The sequence below is a fragment of the Mastomys coucha genome, unplaced genomic scaffold, assembly GCF_008632895.1.
Source record: "Mastomys coucha isolate ucsf_1 unplaced genomic scaffold, UCSF_Mcou_1 pScaffold22, whole genome shotgun sequence".
Lineage (NCBI taxonomy): Eukaryota > Metazoa > Chordata > Mammalia > Rodentia > Muridae > Mastomys > Mastomys coucha.
This window is the reverse complement of record NW_022196905.1, coordinates 39,486,309-39,508,332: the sequence shown is the minus strand read 5'-3', so window position 1 is coordinate 39,508,332 and position 22,024 is coordinate 39,486,309. Positions and strand designations below refer to the sequence as shown.

The following is a 22,024-nucleotide window of genomic DNA, read 5'->3' as shown; positions in this document are numbered from 1 at the left end:
CAGTATTTATCACACTGTACTGATTAACTTTTTTGTTTGTTTGTTTTTGTTTCACTTAAAATTTAAGCATGTAAAGTTTTTTTTTTCTTTTTATACTCAAAGCTCTGAGAATAGTGCCCCAGCATGTGGTACAGCTCAGTAAAACTTTATTGGATGAACGAACGACACACTGTCTATCTAAAGGCCAGCTAAGAGCCTGCTTAGATTGCCTTTTCCTCTCTTAATAACTTAGACACTTTCTCCATAAACTAAGCCATAATGGAAAAGCTAGGCATCCCTAGGAATGATTACACACTTACTGTTTGTTGAGCTCTTGCGGTGCTCAGCATGTAACACAGCACACACAGGAGGAAATGTGCTCAAGATGACACAGCTAAGCTGCTGCACGGTCTCTCACATGGTCTCCGCAGATGTGTTATAACTGCTTCATACTGACACCAGAGGCTGTGGGAGGCACTGGGAAGGAGACAGCATTCTGGCTACAGTACCAATCCTGTTGAGATGCCATGAAAATGTAGTCGGGTAGTTTTTGTTTGTCTGTCTTGGTTTTTATTTATGGGACACTTAGAACATTCCTTTTCTCATTTGACGCTAGAAAATGTTAGAATAAAGGCTCTTCCTGCCCCATCCTACCCCATCTGTATGTGTTCCAGGCTATGTAATATGGATCTAACACTTGTTCTCTCTTGACTGGCTATATACTTCGAATGTATGTGTTCTTACAGTATTGTATTCTATTAGTTTCTTTGATCCCCTTCAGGAATAAGGCATGATGTAAATGCATAGGCCACCTGTTTTCCTACTTTGTGTGGCTAATCCTTCTTCTAATCCTCATTTAGGATGTTGAAGCTCAGTTGGAAGAAGTGAAGACAAAGTCGGAAAGGGAGATAAAGCAGCTGGAAGAGGAGAAAGCTGCCCTCAGTGTGAAGCTGCAGAGTTCTCTACTTGAGGTAAATCTTGAAAACTCACTGCTTGGGAATGGAGGTTGTGACCTCTGGCAGTTTCTGGCTAAATGAGATCCGGAGGTTCACCACCTCCCTGTGTCCTCTGAACAAAGTAAAGGGCATCCAGCCAGGCAGGAAGGCTGTCTGAGGAAGAGGGGAGATGGTGCATAAATTTAGCTGCAAGGAACAGAGAGCCTGATTTATGGGGTCTTAGACAAAGAGGCCTTTAGGGCCTCACATAAAGGCAGGAAGCAGGAGGCTGCTGCCGACTCTGGAGGAAGTGACTGACTGCAGGGTGGCTGGCTCTCCCTGCCCTTCTGCTCCAAGAGCATCATCACCTTTGTGGGCCTGAAGCACCCTTGCCTTCCCAGGCCCCTTCTTCTTATAACAGGTATATGACTGCATTGAGAGATAAATGTAACCCAAACTAAGGATTTTTCTTTTGATTTTAAATGAAATTAAAGCGCAGGTTCTTAATGCTTCTGAGAATCAGTGAACAAGTCTGGCAACAACATCTAAGATACATTTTGGAACCTGATTAGACCAAAACATATAAAGAGGTCTCTTTTTCCTTGCTGTCCATCAGACCTTGAAGAGACCTGTGTTGTGCCCTCAGGGAGCTCTGAAGCTGCTCTTCAGCCCTGCTCATGCAACACAACCTCTAGGGAGCAAACCTATGACTTGGGGGCGGGGGAGACCCAAACTATTGAGGTGCATGCCTAACAACCCTGAAGTACTTTCAAGAACTCAGAGACTGTGTGCCCTGCCTAAGTCCCATCATTTCAGGACCTAGAGTTGTCTATGAAAGGATCTCTGCAGAGGTGCTTTGTGAGGCCTCTCTCTCCTCCCTTCTCCCCTTCTCTCCCCCCTGTTCCTTCTGTTTCTCCCTTCCTCAGTGTCTCCCATCTTCTTAGTGCTCTGGTGACTGTGCTCTGCAGAGCTCAAAGTGGCTTTATTTATGCATGTGACACCGGCAGGCACCATAAAAAATGGCTTATCTAATGGAACTGTTTCCTTAACGGAGAGACTGAGTCGTTTTGCCTATATTAACTCTTTCAGTCCCCAACCACCCTATATCATAGATGCTGTTATTATCTCTAATTTGAAATTGAAAAAACAGAGACAGAGAGAGAAGGTAAACCTGTTTCTGCCGAAATGCATAATTAATAAGTAGCAAGCCTGAGATTGAGATTCACCCTCTGGAGATGCTGCTCTCTACTCTTCATCTGTATATCAGTGCTACAGCTCTGTGTCACCTTGAATGACTGAGGACCATTCAGGACCTGAATGGCTACCAGTCGTAGGTCCCGATCGTGGACAGCGGATTTCTGTTAGCGTGGCTTCAAACTTTTTCTGCCACGCTAATGGTGCCCCTAACTAAGTACGCTCCAGAACTGGAGATGGAAACGTCCCTTGGAGCACACCCAGTTCTGGAAGGCGGACTTCGCACACATGCTACCTCCCAAGCTGTCTCCAAGAAAAGGGAGAGCAGTCCCACCAAAAGGGGAGTTTTGGATTTTATCAGGTGGATTTCGTTGGATGGGAGAACGGCAGGAGAGTATTAAGGCAAAAGGAACCACTGTAAGCAATAGGACAATGATGACGATACTACTACTAATGATGATAATAATAAAACTATTGTTTTAATATCATGAGCAAAATCTGTTTTGAGGAAACTTTTGGTCATCAGGATATCAGGGTGTTGTGATGAAGCTGCTCAGCTGAGATAAGGTAATATGATTTCTGAGAAGTGCAGAATATTCAGTTTCCATTTCCCCAAAGGGGCCCATTCCCACACGGGTTATCCATCTTGGTATCCTAGGTGACTCCATCTTGGGCTGGTTTAATATCTCCCAGATCTCCCATTCTCAAACCCAGTCCCTTCCTAACCCTACTCTCACAGACACTCATGTCAAGTGACGTGGGTCCTATGGCTCAAGCTTGTCTCCTTCCTGCTTTCTACACAATCAATGTCTTGGGCAAGACTCTCAGAATGGTTCACATAAGTAGATTACTTAGAGGTGTTACAGAAATAGTTAGGGCTATATATGCATGGTGGCCCATGTCCATGGTGCCAGCTAGTTGGAGGTTAAGGTGTGGTGATTGCTTAAGTCCTGGAGTTTAAGAACAACCTGGGCAATATAGTTGACATCCTGGCTCTTAAAATAAAACATGTCAAGACAAAACAACAACAATAAAAAAAAGCTATTTCATATTTCATAAACTTAGAAAGATACACTCTGAAGCATTTCTGCAGTGAGACGGCCCATTTCTCCTTCCTGACAGTCTGCAATCCCTGTTTGTTTTTCCAATCTTGGCTCAACCTAACTCACCACCAGCCACTACTCTGCAGCCTCTCCCCACCCTGACTACTGTCCTGGGTCTGCCTGCCAGATGGAGCCATACACCTCACATCCATCCTTCTGTCACTGAAAATGTGGTGTTTCTTCATGGTTGACAAATTATTTAGAGAGGATTGGGGTCCGCTATTTGGGTTCTTAGTCCCATAAATAAAACAAATTTAAAATAAGTTCAAGAACGACTCTAGTTTAGAAAAGAAAAGCCACAGGACAGGCAAGCTGCAAACCACAGGAGCTTCCAGGAGAAGAACAGAAGAGAGAAGGAAAACAGCCATACCAATTGAGCTGGTGGGCATGGTGGGTGAGCAGCCACACAGCAGAGAGCGGTGCTTTAAAGAAAGAGTAAAGAAGCTCAGAGTATCAGAACAAGCACACTTCCCGATCTGGCCTGCATCTGAAAGAAAGACAGAAAAGGGAACAGTTGGATTCAGGCCTCAGACAGGTGGAGTGGCCTAGCCAAAGACTGTGTCATAGGAGAGGCTGAGCAAGGAATTCTGAGAAAGAAAAGAACAGTATCTCATTAAAGGAAAACTTAGTCTGTTTATCTCTTTAGTATGACTTAATGTGTCCTATGGGTGGTCCCTTGGCCAGGCAATTGACCCAAACAAGTGGAATGGTAGGCCTTCACCTGGGCCAGAGAGTTCTCAATAGGCCTTTATTGTTACTCTAACCCTACCCACCCTTCTCCAGTTGTACTTGCTAATCTTGTTTCTTAGAATTCCTTTTCCTACCTTTGTTCCTGGCAGACTCCTCCCCAACCTTTCATAGCCTTAAAGTTGCCAGCCTCCCCAGACCAGAATTTATTGCCTCAAATTCTATAAAGTAATACCTTCATCGCTGTGGGTGTCATGAGGAGGGAAAGATTTAATATAACAAAAATCCTGTCTTTGTTACTTTTATCTTGCAGTGATAAGACAACATGACCAATGCAACTTATAAAAGAAAGTGATTATCTAGGCCTTATAGTTACAGAGGGTTAGAATCAGTGGTGGTCATGCTAGGGATCATGGCAGGAGGCAGGCAGGCATGGCAAGAGCAGGAACTGAGACTTTACATGTTGATCCACAAGCACAAGACACAGAGAACTAATTAGGAAAGGTATAGGCTTTTAAAACCTCAAAGCCCACCCTAGTGGCACATCTCCTCCAACAAGGCCACTCCTCCTAATCCTTCCCAAACAGTTCCACTAACTTGGGATCAAGTATTCAAACACATGAGCCTATAGGGACCATTCTCATTCAAACCACCATAAATTCCTTCATACGTTACTGGCCTAAATACACTATTAGTGGTGACTGTATTGTTGTGTGCATGTGTCCACTGAGTGTTGCTATGGTTATAAACCTCTATCTCCCTCACAATGAGAGGCTCAAAGACAGCAACCATTTTCATTATATAGTCTGTCCCTTATTCTGTTCCTTCCCTTCCCTTCTTGTGCCCATGATGGTGTGTGACAAATATGAGAGCTACTCAGGTTTGTTAGCAGTGTCTGAGCTTCCCTTATGGCTATTGGCCTCATTTTCCTTAGAGTCCGCAGGGAAAAACAATCTGCTTAATTGACAAGTAGCAATTAGTTGGCTGGTGATTATCACCACAATTAAAACTTTATAATCTAATCATGCCTTCTAGACAGTTATACACTTCTTCAATGCTCTTATTTTACCCACTAATTCTTTTTTTAAAGAAATTAAGGAATCTAATACTTATATGCCTTAGGCATGTGTTAACTTTTGTCTCTTCTTTTCTTTCTTTATTAGAAAAAGAGAACAAAATGAAACAGGCCTGCCAAGGTGTTTCCAGACACATGGGGTTTTCTCATTATTTTTCTAAGTTATTGCTTCCTCCTCCTGTCATGTGGCTGCTGGAGAATGGGGTGGCTTTAATTCTTCCCCCTTTCCACCTCCCACTAATGGTTAGTAGCTCTTAGATTGAGGTTGGCTGCCCTGAATTTCTTCTTTTAATCTCTAATGAAACTGTCCTCAAGCTTTCCTCTGTCTGTTCTTAAATTCTTTCATTAATGAACTTACAAATCTCTAGAAGGGCCCCCAATTTTCCAGTTAACATGTGGTACACTAGGTAGGGCTCCCAAAATTTTCACAGTCACCATCTTAGCAAGGCCTCCCCTGAGAATTGGTGACAGTACTGGTGCCTGGAGGACTGGGTGATAACGTGCTGGACACCAAGGTCCACAGAAATGGATGAAGGGGACTCTGGGGAGGCCAGTGGTTAGGACTCAGGCTCTGTTGTATGGGATTCTCCCACCTGGAGACTGAAGTGTGCTAAAAACCCGAGTGGCAATTAAATAAGTAACACTAAAGGTGTGCCTTTCTATGGTTCCTGCTGCCAAAATAGGAATTGAGAGTTATTCTAGTCAGTACCTCATTCACCAAATCCAAGGGAAAGCCCAATGTAGCTGGGAAAGTCTTGGAAGGCCACTGTTTTATTTCATTCTCCTTTTCTAATGAAGAGGAGAAGACACAGAAGTTATCACAGGCCTAAGGCACATAAGTATCAGGTTCCTTCATTTCCTTTCAGAAAAATGTATCAGGTAAAATGACAGCATAGAAGTGACAGACGAACTGAGAGAAAAGTGCCCAGAAGGCACCATCAAATTATAAAGCTTTAATTGTGGTGGTAACCACTAGCCAACTAAGTGTAATTTGTCCACTTACTTTTACCTGTGTATTACACATGGAGGCTAACAGAGTGCCACATTGTGCCTCTTCTGTGGGCTAACATTGTGTCTGGGGATGGCGTGTTGGAATCTTAAACGCCAACCCCCAAGAAGGTGGCCTTATTTGGGAATAGAGACTGGGGAGAAGCAATTCGTTGAGGTCACATTGGATTACAGTGAGTCCTAGGTTCAATGACTATTGTCCTTAGGACAGTGGCTCTCAACCTGAGGTTGCCATCCTTTGTGGTTCATAAAAGTAGCAAAACGTTTGAAGTTATGAAGTAGCACTGAAAATACCTTTATGATGGGTCTCAGCATTAGGAAGGTTGAAGGCCACTGCCTTAGAAGAAGGCTATGTGAAGACAAATACTTAGGGAAGGAAGCCAACTGGCCACTGGCCGATAGTAGAATAATGTGTCTGGAAAACCAAAGAAAAGCTAGGACTGCCAGCGGCCTAGATGATGGATAGGCTGGGGGCAGGTTTGTCCTTAGAGCTTGAAGAGAGAACCAGTCCAGCCAGCACTTTGCCTTCAGACGTCTGGTCTCCAGAGCTAGAAGAGAATACATTTGTCTTAGTCAGGGTTTCTATTCCTGCACAAACATCATGACCAAGAAGCAAGTTGGAGAGGAAAGGGTTTATTGAGCTTACTTCCACACTGCTGTTGATCACCAGAGGAAGTCAGGACTGGAACTCAAGCAGGTCAGAAAGCAGGAGCTGATGCAGAGGCCATGGAGTGATGTTCTTTACTGGATTGCTTCCCCTGCCTTGCTCAGCCTGCTCTCTTATAGAACCCAAGACTTCCAGCCCAGGGATGGCACCACCTACAAGGGGCCCTCCCCCTTTGATCACTAATGGAGAAAATGCCCCACAGCAGAGTCTCATGGAGGCACTTCCCCAACTGAAACTCCCTTCTCTGTGATAACTCCAGCCTGTGTCAAGTTGACACACAAAACCAGCCAGTACAACATTTCTATTGTTTAAGCCAAGAGCTAGTGGAAATTCATCACTGCCATCCTAGGCAAATAATACAGCTTTCTGCAAATGCAACATATGGGGCCCAGTCTCCACCTTAGGTGCACCTGCAAGGGACATAAGCAAGACTGCTGGGTCAGGAAATAGGAACGGGGGTGTGCAGGGAGGGCTGGGGGCTGTTATTGTTTTGGTTGGTGCTGGACAGACTCGAGGCTTCCTTCCCCACATTTTTTTTCCCTCTGCTAGGCAGCCTGTTCAGAAGGAGATTAATCTGACAAGCTTTTTTCTTTTTGAAGCCATAAGGATAATTCCTCCAAACTCCATTTCCTTCATGGTTTTTTTGCAAATAGATTTTGTGCTGATTTTCTTCTCCCTAAGCATTTGGCACTGCTGAGGGGGCACATAAAAAAGACTGTTAACGTCAGCACATGTCACTGGGGGTATAGAAGGGCTGGGAAGGAAAAGAGAAATATTCCTAATTAATGCACAAAAATATGAAAAGTTATCTGGCTCTCTACCATACCACAGAGGAGGCAACTTAAATTCTGTGGCCATGCCTCAGTTCCCGTTGAGGTGCCTTATGTTGTTGAATAAATTCGTCCAGCCTTAAAACCTGAAACAGAAGACAAGAGAACCCAGGCGATAAAACACAGCTTCCTAGATGTAGTCATTAATCTGGGACTCAGTTCCCCTGGGTCAGTTAGACACATTCTAAGCAGGATGCTGCAAAAGCCATTACCAATTAGCAGCTCGCTTAGTTCTAGAAAAAGATGAGCCGGTGGACAGCATTCTGCATTCTTTTCTCAAGCTATTTAAATAAGTCTCTATACTAGATCAGTAGAGTGACTTTCCCTGGCCAGGTGAAATGGCCTACCCAACTAGATTAATTCTGAAATGAGTTAATCTACCCAGAGAAAGCTGCCATTCTGTTAGCAAGTAGGTAGCAGCTTTCCCCCTAATAGGTCCCCAATGCTACTGTAACAGAGTGAGCCTTAGTTAAACATATATTTACCAGGGAAAACATAAGCCAAGAATCAAGTGAATGGGGGTTGAATCACACTTGGACTGGAACTGGTCAATTATAAAGCCCTGTTTCCATCTTTGCCTTTATTAGAGTCTTAATCAATCCAGTTTATAGAGGAGGAAAATGGAGGCGAGAGTAGCCAGGCGATTCCCAGATCCCTGGCAGCTGAGCCAGGATGCAACCACTGGAGTTGAACCTGTCCTGTTCTTAGTGTATAACAGATGGTCAAACCTTGTGGGGGGAGGGGGAAGAATGGTCCTCTCTTGGGATTTAAGTGAACGGGACATCCTCTGTTGCCCTTGGTACTAGACTGGCAAAGAACCTTTCAGCAGCCCTTTTGTCCTCATACCATGCTAGAAAAGAAGCCTGAAGAACCAGAGACTCCATCTTCCCCAGGGTGGGTACTTGCTGCTCTTACACTGTCCTCATCCACTCTGCCTGAGTAACCTGGAGATGTTCTTATTCTTCTATAGTTCCTTAGCAACTAACTAGCCTTATTACACAGCATTCAAGAGAAAAAAAAAAAAAATCCCCTGCACAGCTGATCTTTTCACAGGTTCTTCCCAGAGTTGCTAAGAAAAGTTATCTATATCTTTTCTACATCTATATCAGGGGTCTAGTCCCATCACACTGGGAACAAGCCATGCTGATTTCACCTGATGGAGAGAGTCCTGGCATACATGGAGATGCTCTGGAACCTCAGAAGACAGTATGGGTCAGGGCAGCAGATCCCCTCTGGGACTGAGATAAAGGTTCTGCGAGCTATACCCCAAGCCCTGCTCAGGAACACAAGCAAGTCTGAATACTAGAATATTCTAGTATTTCTCAGTTCCTCTGGGGTGGTTGCTGCAAGAAGGAGGAACAGAAGTGTCTGAGTTCCTCGTTGATGAGATTAAATAAGGCAGAGGATCTAAAGATGAAACACCAATACACTTTAGGAAGACAGTGTAGCAGGCTAAGACAGTGTAGCAGGCTAAGACAGTGTAGCAGGCTGTATTTTTGAGAGAAAATGCACACACATGGGTATCAGCATATAACCAGAGTGATGAGCACGTATCTAACAGTCTCAGTTGCCTGTACATAAGCTGGTAGTATCATTGCAGTTCAAGATGTCTCTACTTTGCTAATTGTTTTGTGAGTGTGTGTGTGTGTGTGTGTGTGTGTGTGTGTGTGTGTGCTAGAAAATATTTTGATGTGGGGATGGACTATGTACTGTCATGTCAGATGGTTCTAATTCTACTCACCAAGCAAGAGTAGTACGCCCTCCTAAACAAAATGTCTCCAGACACCACCAGATGTCTCCAGGAAGAAAATTGCCCCAGCTCAGAACTACTACTACAGATTCTATAGCAAATCCTAGAGAAGTTAAAAATACAAGTATGTGGAAAGGGATTGAGTTAGTTCGCCATAGAACCCAGCCCCCATCTGACCTCATTAATCTAGAGCATTGCCCAGGACTAAGCTCAGCTTCTATGTGAAGATGCAGTCCTCTCTGACATGGAACTGTAGGACAGACCTCCACAATTGTCAGTTTTATTTGATTTAGTTCATTATGTATGTCATTCATTTATCTATGGTGAAATATCTAGGAAGTGCTGGCTCCTGAGCTGGAGGGTGTAGCAGAGAAGTGTATAAAACAAATACCTTAAAAGTGATATAGTCCCTTAGTAATAGAATTAAGCATCTCGTCCTATGGTTTCTATTAGGCAAATATTTTGCACCTTGAAGGTATTATATTCTCTTTCAAATAATGTTTTCATTATTGCACTTCAAAATGCAATCTGTGAGTATGATATAGTATTCTCTATACAATTGAAATTTTTCCTGATCCCATGTTTCTTAGCCCAGGATAACTACTTGTTTTATCTCTCTTTATATATCATTCTAGAGATGTAATGTGTATGTGCACACTTAATTGTGAATATATTTTTAACCAACCAGCATATTCTTGTTGATCTGCTGGTCTTCTTTTTATTGTTGTTGTTGTTTTACTTTATATACCTGGAGTTTATAACACATCAATACACGACATGTTACAGATTCATTTTTTTAAAAGCAACTTATTTAGTTTTCCTTTATAAAAGAAACCATAATATATTTACTCCTTTTCTCATGGTGGGCCTATATTATAAAAACACTCTTCAGTGTCTAGCATTGGAGAGGCATATAGTATATGCAGTACATAGACAAGCTCACTGACGTAACAGCTGCCTAAGTTCTTACTGACTGGATAATCTTGGGCAGATATTTAGCATATGCTTGCTTTATTTTTCTCATGTATAAAATAAAGTTGATGCTACCACCTATGTCAGAGGGGTTTGTGAAGCCCAAATGAAGTGGTATATGTCCAGCACTTAGCATGTGTAATAACTCTTCATGCTATAGGACTTGCTCATTCCTGTGGTGTATGTATGTTTAACTTTGGTAGATATCACCATGCATTTTCCCACTGATATTGGTCCAATGCATACAACCATCAGCAGTATGTGTATGTGATTATTTTAACACATTATGTCAATATGATGATTTCCAAAACTTTCTGAACATTGCCAATTAGAGTTTTTAAATTTAGTTCATTTATTTTCATGAGAGCCCAAGAAGAATTTTGCCAATGTCTAGATTTCATGTGCCCAACATCAACATATTGTATAACAGCCAAATCTATAGAAACATGAATGATACAGGGGGACTGGTCACACATACTAAAAAGCCTTAGAGGGGCTGTTCTGCTGGTGGCACAGGGACACCAAAGCCAGCCTTCCCAGTATTATTCTTGCTAGATTGAAGTCTGTAAAATTTAAGAGTCAGGGGTCTAAATTTAGGCTGCTGGTTGTCTGGCCAAAGTATCTTTTTGAGTCAAGAGTGATAAAAATAACAATTTAATTGAGAGCAGAATTTTCACTCCCCAAGCATGCAGAGATTGCAGAATCTGGGTGTGGCTCTGGGGTGTGTCCCCACCAAGGTTAGTTACTGTCCAACTAAACTTTTTTCCTTGTTTTTTATGTCCAATATTGATTCTCTTACGTCCATGTTGTTGTTCACTGATCTCCACAAAACCAGTCTAGTTATTGTAATTTTGAAAACTTTATTCTGGAAGCCTCTTGGTACATGGATCCTAAACTAGGGACAAAGAGGGGAGGAGACTTTTATGGCAATCCATGCCTTCGTTCTGAGCAGAAGGAAGGGAGGAGAGCTGTGGTCACTGCTACTGCAGTCATTCCATTCCCAAGAGTATGTGGGTATTCTCACTGTACAAGATATAGGGCTGGATGCCTAGCTGAAGGAGGAGGCCCAGGTTTCTCCTGGGAGGGCTCAAATTCAGAGAGGTAAAAATAGATATTTATTTAAAGAATAGCATGGTCTGACTAGTCCTACAACAATGGCAGAAAGGCTCTTGCATGACCCTTATGTGAGTAAGAGAGAGGGGAGAAGAAGAGAGAGGGAGGAGGGAGCAAGAGAGCGCATGCTTTCTGGGACGATTTAGGAAGGTATTCAGATGTGAGCACATCTGCTAACATGTGCTGATGCTGGGATTTGGGCATGATGTCACCAGAAGGAAGTAATGTAGGAAAAATCACAAGATCCCCAAGGGCTGTGGAAATGGGTTAAAGGCGGTATCACGGGCCAGGGAAGCGTCCTTTGCAAACTGGAAGTCCTGTGTGACTTGCTGGACCCACATCTGAAGGATTATATGAATCCAAGCCATAAACTAAGAAGAAAACAACTGCAATGTCTCAAGTATCCTCAGGCTGTGGAGGGGCCGGCACTGTCCGTCTGGTGTTACTCCAGGGGTCTAGTCCCATCACACTGGGAACAAGCCATGCTGATTTCACCTGATGGAGAGAGTCCTGGCATACATGGAGATGCTCTGGAACCTCAGAAGACAGTATGGGTCAGGGCAGCAGATCCCTCTGGGACTGAGATAAAGGTTCTGCGAGCTATACCCCAAGCCCTGCTCAGGAGCACAAGCAAGTCTGAATACCTCCTCAAGGTCAGTTTCACCACATATATCATGGTGGTAAGCACAGACAAAGTCCTGACTTGGTGTCCACAGGCCTACAACAACCTTCAGGCACATGCAAGTGCTCTCTTCATTTTATGCAGAAAAAAAATGAGGCTTTATGCTACTTCTTATAGTGAAATGGCAGCGATAACCCTTATCTACCATACCCCAGAGGCTTGTGGTAATAGACAGCAGAAACCATATGTGACAGCATTTCTTGAAACCATTAGGCATTCAATAAATGTAAGGTGACTTTATAGTATCTATTACAGTCCCCGACAATCATTTCAGCAAATACAATTACATTAGGTGTTCTATTTTAAGATGAACAAAATGCTACCTTTGAGAGATTGTCAGCTGAACTTTAAAATGACTTTGAATGTTCTTATCCAGGAGACTTCCTGGTGGTGAGTTTTTCTTTAAAATAGAAAAAAAAAATATCTAGATAAGGTTAAATAGCAGAAAGGTTTTTAAAATAGCCACCCTTGCTTGGGAAGAAACTCTCTGGTGGCCATTTTGGAGGAGAAACTGAGTTGGAGTTGTTTATTTTTCTGTGTGCACTGTTTGTACTCAGGCCTCTGTAGCAGTGAAGAGGACACCAGGCTGAACCTAAGAACTCCGTGCAGAACAGGAGAGAGCGATCCAGGGGCAAGGAATATGTGATAGCCTCAGTCGCAGAAGCCAGGAGTACCATTCTTGCTGGGGGCTTGCTAGGGTGCCAAGTCAGTAACAATACAGAACAGCGTATTGTTCTGTTCCAGTTGGAGTTCAGAAAAGTGGACAGCTGAAACAGCCGTCCTCGCCTGGAGTTCAGATACCTGCACTGTTCTAACAGAGTTACTGCGCTTGGAAGGGCTCATTCAGCCACTCGTTATTGCTCTCCACAATAAAGTCCATTTGTATAATAGTCAAGTGTTAGCTCCACACCTTTGTAGTTAAAAATTATTTTACCTACAGGTATATGTGTGTTTGTATGTCTGTGTAGAACATGTGTACCTGGTGCCTACAGAGTCTAGAAGAGGGTGTCAGATTTGCAGGAACTGGGGCAACCAATGGTTGTGAGCCACCATGTGAGTGCTTGGAATCAAACCTGGGTCCTCTAAAAAAAGCAACTTGTGCTCTTGTTTGTTTGTTTGGTTTGTTTTGTTTTTCCGAGACAGGGTTTCTCTGTGTAGCCCTGGCTGTCCTGGAACTCACTCTGCAGACCAGGCTGGCCTCAAACTCAGAAATCTGCCTGCCTCTGCATCCCAAGTGCTGGGATTAGAGCCATGCGCCACCACTGCCCAGCAACTTGTGCTCTTAACAGCAGAGCCATCTCCCCAGCCTGCCTTATACTACCTTTAGAATGATCTGTTTGACCTAAACACGAGGTGTACAAGGTCAGGGCAAGGGCGGGATTTTTTTTTTTTTTTTATAGTCTCTTAGAATTGTCAAGCTATGTGTCCCTTCCCCATGCTGGAGCACATGTCTGTGGGAATGATAATGCTGGTTACTCTTTCAGCAACTCATGTACCTGCAAATGGCTGATGCTCAACACCTTTCAAATAACCTTGTACCTGACATGACAGTTGAATGATTGCAACAGACAAGGTCATTATTTAGTCCTGATAATTAAGAAGTTAGGTTAGGAAACTCCTAAAACACACCTTTGTTTTAGAGGAACCCTCATGTCTTTTTTTTCTTTTTTTTAGATCACTGGTGTTGAAGGGAACGCCCTTTCTTCCTTTGAGAAGGATGCTGTGTTAGTCTGTTTTGTGTTACATGAGACACCTTAGGCATCTTTATGGGCTTGTAAAGAGTTTCATCTAGCCAATTTTGGAGTGTGACTCAGTCACAGTAAGAGTCTATGAAAGTGGGCCCAGGCGTGTGCAGAAAAAAGAACTCACCTTTGAAACAGGAGTCCGGAGAGAAACAGTTTGGGGCCCTTGTTACTACTTGCCTTTTCCAGAACTCGCTTAGTGAGACCAGTATCCCCTTCTCAGAGTAGTCTTGTATCTCAGTGACCTAGAACTGTTTGTTAGGCTGTACCTTTTAAAGGCCCCTTGAGTTCCTATGACCTCTAACTGCGGACAGCCTCCAAATAGGGACCCTTAGGGGAAAACCACACCCAAACAACACTAGAAATCCGTCTCCTGTGTTCACGAAGCTGGACATCAATGAGTATAAGCAGAAAGCACTCCTGAGTTTATGTTCATGTTCAATGAGGAAACTAAGCGCCCTGCATCTCTCAGGTTGATCTGTCTGGTATTGTAGTAAGAACACTCGTCATGATCTGTGACTCATTGTTGACCAAAGGTACTGTTTTACCTCTCTAGGTGACAGCCGTCTTAGCTGAATGAAACTCTCGACTTCCATCTCAGCACCACGGCTCCTGGGAATCATCATTCCACTGTCTAACTTGATTAACTTGACTACCTTTTGTTTCCTGAATAAGTAGACTGACATAGTTTGTCTTTTCATGGCATCATAATCCATATGAGAGTTAATGTAATGAGACTAGATGAGACTCTAAGTCCAGAAAAATAGGGAAGCCCAAAGACAGAAAGGAAGGGACTGGACCAGGGCAACTGGTGCAAGGTGGAGCAGAGAATGCCCAAGAAATGATTACAGTTTCCTGGCCTGCACTAACTAGGGGGACATTCGTGTTTTGACTGGCTGGCCATATGCAGACTCTTACATGAGAGAAAGAGGGGTTGGATATTTCACATTCTACCGACATCCAGTTAGCTAAGCCATGAGAACATGTGTTTTCCATGTGAAGGTGATCCACACTTACATGGTGGACTTTTATAGACATTATAGTACATGAAAATGCAGAAGACAGTTTTGTTCCAGATCAAGCTGGGCATGGGAGCCCAAGGACCAACCATTCAGCTCACTCTGTCTCTTCATATCCTAGGCTCTTCACACCTCCTAGGATTTCAAGAAAAGTTTGAAAATCACAGGTACAAGCAGACATACGTGTCTACATTAAATAATAGTACTAACATCAACAACAATAAGAACAATAAAAAACAGGTTCAAAAAAGCATAACTCGACTCGAGGCCATGCAACTATCTTGAAGGAAAAAAAATCAGGTTGCAATCTGTCCAGCCTCTTATGTTCTTCAAGGACAGTGGCTTTCATAATAAAAAGAGAAATAAAAAACGTCTTTGCCTTCTTATGTTTCTGTAGAAAGGAAAGAAAAATACCATGAACAAATTCAATTGACTAAACACTCTGTGGCCTCACTGTGAGGAGTAGTTTCCACTCTTCCCATTCCCCATTTGTCAGGACTTCCAGTCATTTGTAGGGTTCCATGTTTCCTAATCCTGCATAATGTGAAGGGAGCATGCTACAGTCTAGGGCATGTGTAATAATGATGACTACAGTTACCTTCACTGACCACTGACTGAGTCCCAGGACTGCCTTTGACTTTCCCCATAATTCCCTGGTCAAGCCCAATAAAGACCATCTGTGTGACACACTCGGGACTCTCTCATAACATGGTGAAAAGTTCAGGCCTGATGTGAGAAGGCTCCATTACATATCTCATTACACAACTCACTGATGGTGAGGACCAGGCAAGGCATTTACTCTTTCTTGTTTTTTTTTTTTAAGATTTATTTATTTATTACTTTATGTATATGAGTACACCAGTGCTCTCTTCAGACACACCATAAGAGGGCATCAGATCCCATTGCAGATGGTTGTGAGCCACCATGTGGTTGCTGGGAATTGAACTCAGGACCTCCAGAAAAGCAGTCAGTGCTCTTAACTACTGAGCCATCTCTCCAGCCCCTCTTGGGTTTGTTTTACAACTGTGCAAATTCCCTTGCAGACTGCAAATCTGACAAGGGTCAGAGCCCATGCTAGTCATACACCTAGCTGTGTTCTAGGTACTTTATCATCTCAAGCCTTACCCTCCTGCACCTGCCAGTGAGGTGCCCAGTGGATCTCTGCAGGCCCTTTGATGTCTGCTTTCTGGGATTAACAAACCAAGTTAAATCCAGGAACTTCAGGTAGTCTCATCTTATCATTGTGTTTGCCCTAGAATCCATGCTCAAGGCCAAAGAAACCTCAGACAATACCCAGAGAAGAGGGCCTAGAGAAGCTGACAGATGAAGAAGAAACCAGCAGCGACGAGGAAGAAAGGTACAGTTAGGTTGTGCCAAGCATGAAGCCTCAGATGGGAAGGATTTGTTTGTTCATTCCTTCTTTCCTTGAGTGCTTATGTCTGACTGGTCTTGCCCTGATGCTCAGAGAGAGAACAGACTTGTATTCTCTTATCTTGCATGGTCTTCTGCACAGCTATGACTTTAAATAAACTAACTTATTTAACTTTTACAATAGAATAAACAACATTTTATTAAAAAACTTGAAGCTCAAAGAGATTAATAATTCTGCCCAAGATTCAAACCTAAAGGAGAGTATTAGTCAGAGTTCTCTGGAGTCACAGAACTTATGGAATGTCTCTACATATTAGGGGAACTTATTGTGATGACTTACAATCAGTAGTCCAACTAAGCCAACAAGGATAGCTGTGGATGGGAAGTCCAAGAATCTAGTAGTTGCTCAGTCCCACCAAGATCTCCATGCCAAGATCCAGATCAGAAACCTGCCTTCCAGTCTCAAAATCTGGATCACAGGTGTGCCCTCCATTTCTGGATTGTAGTTCATTCCAAATGTGGTCATGTTGACTACAGGAATACCCATCACAAGCAGTTAACAAGCCTTCTCTTGTTTGTTATTAGGGAAGAAAAGTGTATTGTCTTACCAGAAGAAGCCCCCATCTATTCCACCTGTATTAGCTGTTGCTTCTTTATCATCCACCCTTAAAATATGAGATGTTTACCTCATGGGGAGCTACTTTTGTGCTTGGCTCTCCCATGCTTTTCTGGGTATGTTTGGCTCCTAACTGAGAGTGAAATGTTACTGCTCTTCCATGCTAGAGTTTAAGTTTCTTCATGCTTTTCCATGCTGAGACCCAGGCTGAAGAAGTAGTCCCTAATTAGGGCATATTGTTTGTCATGGTAGCATGACATTATGATAATTATTATTATTTTATTTTCATACAGGTATATTTTTTAAAATATTTGAATTTTATTTTATATGTATGAATACATGAATGCATGTATATGCACCTGTAGAGGCCAGCAAAGAATGTCAGATTTCCTGCATCTGGAGTTACAGATGGTTGTAAGCTACCATGTGGGTGTTGGAAACTGAACCCAGGTCCTCTGCAAGAATACCACATGCCCTAACCACTGAGAAACATCTCCATTTCTATACATACATATCTTATGCCTGTGTATTGGAACTTCTTTCCTCTGCAAAGCAGAACCTCCATCCTCATGCCCCTTTCCCTAGGGACTTTTACCCCTAACTTCTGGTCTCTGGCCCAATGTTCCTGTCATGAGAAACTTAAGGCCTTCATGTGACATCACTTCATATTGTTAAGGTAAATATATAACATCTCACCCAATCTAAGCATTTTAATTTCTCAGCAAGTTCCAAAGGCAGAGTGAGGAAGGATGTCAGCATTTTATCTAAGATGAGAAACTACTTAAGCTTTTGACCATCTTTTCAATAGGGAGAAGCCTATTTATAATCTTCCAGTTTACACCTAGGATAGACAGTAAAAATTATGAGCGTGCTTTAAAAAGTATGGAGGGTTTTACAGAATGTTGTGTCTTTTCTTTCTTTTTATCCATATATAGGAAAAATTATGAAACTTGGCTATAGAGACAGTTTTTGGAGCTTCCCAGGACTTTCAGAAGAACTCCAAGAACACAGTCTCTTATGTGTTAAGCACACACTAAGATCAGTAGAACCTTGTACAGTAAAACTTAGAACTTAGGTCGGGTTGCTTTTTGATAGCGGAAAAGGTTTCTTACCCCAGTATCTCCTCCAAGAGCTCCCTCCTTCCAGGGAGGAGCAGTTGAAACATCTACATCCTTTAATTATTACGTTGTCCATGTCTTTAAAGGACTGGAGAAATGCTCAAGGAAGGAAGTGACCTACAACCTCCATTGGAGTCTGTGATGAAAGAGAAGGTAATGGAGACTGGACATCCACCAGAGGACTGGCAAAGTCAAAGGACCAAACTACAAACACAGGTAGAAGAACAGCTCTGTATAAGATATGTCTTAGTCAGGGTTTCTATTCCTGCACAAACATCATGACCAAGAAGCAAGTTGGGGAGGAAAGGGTTTATTCAGCTTACTTCCACATTGCTGTTTATCACCAAAGGAAGTCAGGACTGGTACTAAAGCATGTCAGGATACAGGAGCTGATGCAGAGGCCATGGAGAGATGTTTCTTACTGGCTTGCTTCCCCTGGCTTGCTCAACTTGCTTTCTTATAGAACCAGAGACTACCAGCCCAGAGATGGTACCACCCACAATGGACCCTCCCCCTTGATTACTAATTAAGAAAATGCCTAGCTGGGCGGTGGTGGCACACACCTTTAATCCCAATACTTGGGAGGCAGAGGCAGGCATATTTCTGAGTTCGAGGCCAGCCTGGTCTACAGAGTGAGTTCCAAGACAGCCAGGACTACACAGAGAAACCCTGTCTCAGAAAAAAAAAAAACCAAACAAACAAAAAACAAAAAACAAAATAAAAAAAATGAAAATGCCTTTCAGCTGGATCTTATGGAGACATTTCCTCAACTGAAGCCCCTTTCTCTGTGGTAACTCTAGCTTGTGTCAAGTGGACACACAAAACCAGAAAGTACAGGATATGTCTTACCCCTCCCAAAGTGCATCTGTGCCTCCTACCCATGGAAAACATGCAGGGCTGGTTTCCATCCTGGGGTGGGTGTTGTAGGTCCAGGGCAAAGTAGACTTCTTGGTTTTGCTTATTCATTACGAACTTCCCACACTCATGAGTACCTCCTCTGAACCATGAGGATCCGTCAGTGAACAAGTAAGATAAAAGTCCTTGTGTTTTATACATAGGGAATATTTACTTGTGCAGCAAGGGTCGAACAGACAGACAATAAGCAGTCTGTCCTTGGTTTCCATATCTGTAGATTCAGCCACCTTCAGGTGGAAAGTGGATCTGTACTGAAAGTATGCAAACCTTTTTGTTTTCCTAGTTTCATAAACAAAACAGCTTAATGACAATTTATATAGCATTTGGTGTATAAGCATTTGGTGTAAGGTGTAGTGTGTAGTTTTGGCCAGATGACTTAGAGCTCCCAGTGAGCCCCAGGTGCATACCACCCAGGCGCTATCTTGGATCTGAACACACACACACTCACACACACACACATGTGCACCAGTTAATCTTAAAATGTCTTGGCTAACTCAATGACTGGACACTCCTAAACCTTTTCCTGCTACCCCAGGCCCAGTCAGGTAAGTGGTCACTGGCCACCTCCCTAAAAACTCACATGGCTGGCTTTATCTCTTGCTGATACTGAGTCACCTCCTTCCCGAGTCCTCCTTTTCTCCTTATGTCCTGTGGTGCAACTCTCGGTGTCCTGCCCCATGCTCAGCCATTGGCCACTGGCATCTTTATTGATAGATCAAAGACCAACTGAGGACAAGGACCTTCAGTGTCTGGACATCAGCTTCAAAGCATTAGCACCAATCTCCAACATCTCACCCAGTCCATTTGGGTACCTTGTTTGCTTTTTCTTTTTCTTTTCTTTTTTTTTTTTTTTTTTTTTTTTTTTTTTTTTTTTTTTTTTTTGTGTGTGTACTCTTATCAATATAAGAACAACATCAGGCATCATGGTGGCACATGCCTATAATCTAGTACTCCTCCAGAGGATGAAGGAGGGGATCACTATGAAACCTAAGGGCACCTAGACTATGTAGCAAGACCCTGTCTCAAAAAGAACATCTTGTTTTCATATCTTGAGTGGTGGTACGTATGATGCATGCCAGGGACTCAGGTTCAGCATGGCAGCCTTAAGAGAAAGGAGAACAAGCACAGAAGGACCACACAACTGGAAAAAAACCTCCCAGAGCATAGGGGAAGCTGCAGTGTAGTGGCCAGGTCATAACATTTAATCCAACAGGCAGTTCACGTTCAGGTACATTACCTTGTACCTGTTACCTTCTGGCTAGTCTCAAGTATCACATCCTTCCTATCGGGAAGCCTCATAGAGAGTGTCTCAGAGAAAGGAAGTAGAGCTGGAAGAGAGAGTGAAAGGGATCAAAGGCCCATAAATTACAAAGGGAAGGCTTTAGGAACCACAGTGTCTCTGGACAGCCATCAGCCTAGAAGAAGACAAGGCGGTGGAGGTTGTAGGAGCTGTGGATCCAAGGATAAAGAGGAGGACAGAGATATGAACGTTGTGTTGGAACTGTTTTTTATTTTCAATTTTAGAAGTTGCAACAGGGGTTAGTTAAAGAGCACTAAGCAAATTTGCTTTCAACGTAGCACTTACTAATTCAAATGAAAGCCAGGAAGTTGTTCACAGGAGTGCTTTGGTCACGACAGCCTGTTTACTTTCACTGGAGAAGGCTGTTAGAGGACACATCTATTTTTAAAATGAGATGACTATGAGGACTGAAAGGGTATAGCTGTAAGTGCAGAACCTGAGATGTGAAACCCCTGTCTACTGGGAGAGGATACATCCTAGCCCCCAAATAACCTAGACAGAGCAGAACAGAGACACTCTATTCTATAACAGTAAAAACCAGAAGAAGCCAGCAAAAGTGGACAGTGCAGGAACAGGTGTGCAAAGAGAAAGAAGAGCCTGTTCACTTTCCTTTTGCTTTAGTGCCATGTGGTTCTTTATAGCAAAGTGCATTGCCTTGGTAAACATACCAAATAAGATTTAAAAAGAGAATGGGATTGTGCATACACACTGTGTGCTAGGCACTCCAAAACTAAGAAAACAAACAGCAATCACAACAACATCAACCAGAGTTAATTCCCCTCTGTGATTCTTCTGTATCTTCTTCCAGCTCTGCCTCCAACCTATAAGAACAACCCAGCTCATGGGATCCTAGGTCTGTCAGTTATTTTAACTCTAGCCTGTATATTTGCTTGGACTTCTTTCCCTCAGGGCTGTAGACATAGTCTTTTAGAGGAAGTAGAAGAAATCCCCAACACAGGCTTCAGCCACCGGTGTGCAAAGCTTCAGTGGCTGGGGATTAGGAAAGGAGGGTTCGAGGCCCCGTGAAGAGAGGGGAAGATTTTGGAGACCCTGGAATAGATTAGGGTGTCTTCATTTTTTATTCCAGTTGGCATGGGAGAGGTTTCAAAATGAGACCAGAGAAGTCAGGCTGGGAGGATAGCTCAATGGTAGAATACCAGCCTTCCATGTGGTAGGACCAAAGTTCAACCCCAACATGGACAAAAAAATATAAGACCAAACCATGACTAAAAGCAAACTTGGCATTTACAAGATGTGGGAGCTCAGAAAGGTAACTTAGCTCCTTTGTCCCTTAATATATTAAATGGCAGGGATTAGGAAGTTATAAGATAATCCATGTGAAGAACCTAGACTAGGACAGGGCTAAGAGCTCAGTTTCTAAAAGTTCTTGTCTTATCACTGAAGCACCTGGTCTGCAGATACACAGCTACAGCTGTAGAGGACCTCATGATGCTGAGCACGGAGGAGAACGTTTCATCCTCATGTGTTATACTCATAGGGCTCAGCTCTAGAAGAACCAGCTCCTACTGGAACAGGCTGCTGGAATTTTTCAGCAGGAGCCAAAGAGAGCATTACCTAGGTGCATAGGAACAAGATTCCCTATATATAATGTGCTACATGGAGAGACAGGCCGGACTGGACTCCCATAGAGACAACATGCTACACCACAAACGAGGGGCTGGGGAATTCTCAGGCAGGTAAGCCCTCAGTGCAATACCCTGTGTGATCCTCATGGCAGGGCACTGCTGTGCCAGCAACAAGAGCAAGTAGTTAAGGGAAACCATGCTAAAATTAGATACTTGCTTATGAATTTTTTAAAATACATTTTAATTAAATATAATTACATCACTTTTTCTACCTTTCCTTCCCTCCAATCCCTCCCATGTCCTCTTCTATCTAATTCCTCCCACACCTCTTCTCCCTGTCTCTCAAATAGATGGTCTTTTTT

General features: G+C 43.1%; 1 protein-coding gene across 3 annotated transcripts in view; it reads left to right on the top strand.

The window, feature by feature from the left end:
• The window catches only part of Fam184b (family with sequence similarity 184 member B), a 114,222-nt gene that overhangs the window by 71,709 nt on the left and 20,489 nt on the right, over positions 1–22,024 (top strand). For 2 of the 3 annotated variants that reach the window (XM_031342175.1, XM_031342177.1), the window contains exons 6-8: positions 840–950; positions 16,013–16,113; positions 17,948–18,077. In XM_031342175.1, the coding sequence (XP_031198035.1) occupies positions 840–950; positions 16,013–16,113; positions 17,948–18,077 (342 nt within the window). The remainder of the gene's footprint in view (positions 1–839; positions 951–16,012; positions 16,114–17,947; positions 18,078–22,024) is intronic. The other variant, XM_031342176.1, reaches the window with a different exon arrangement.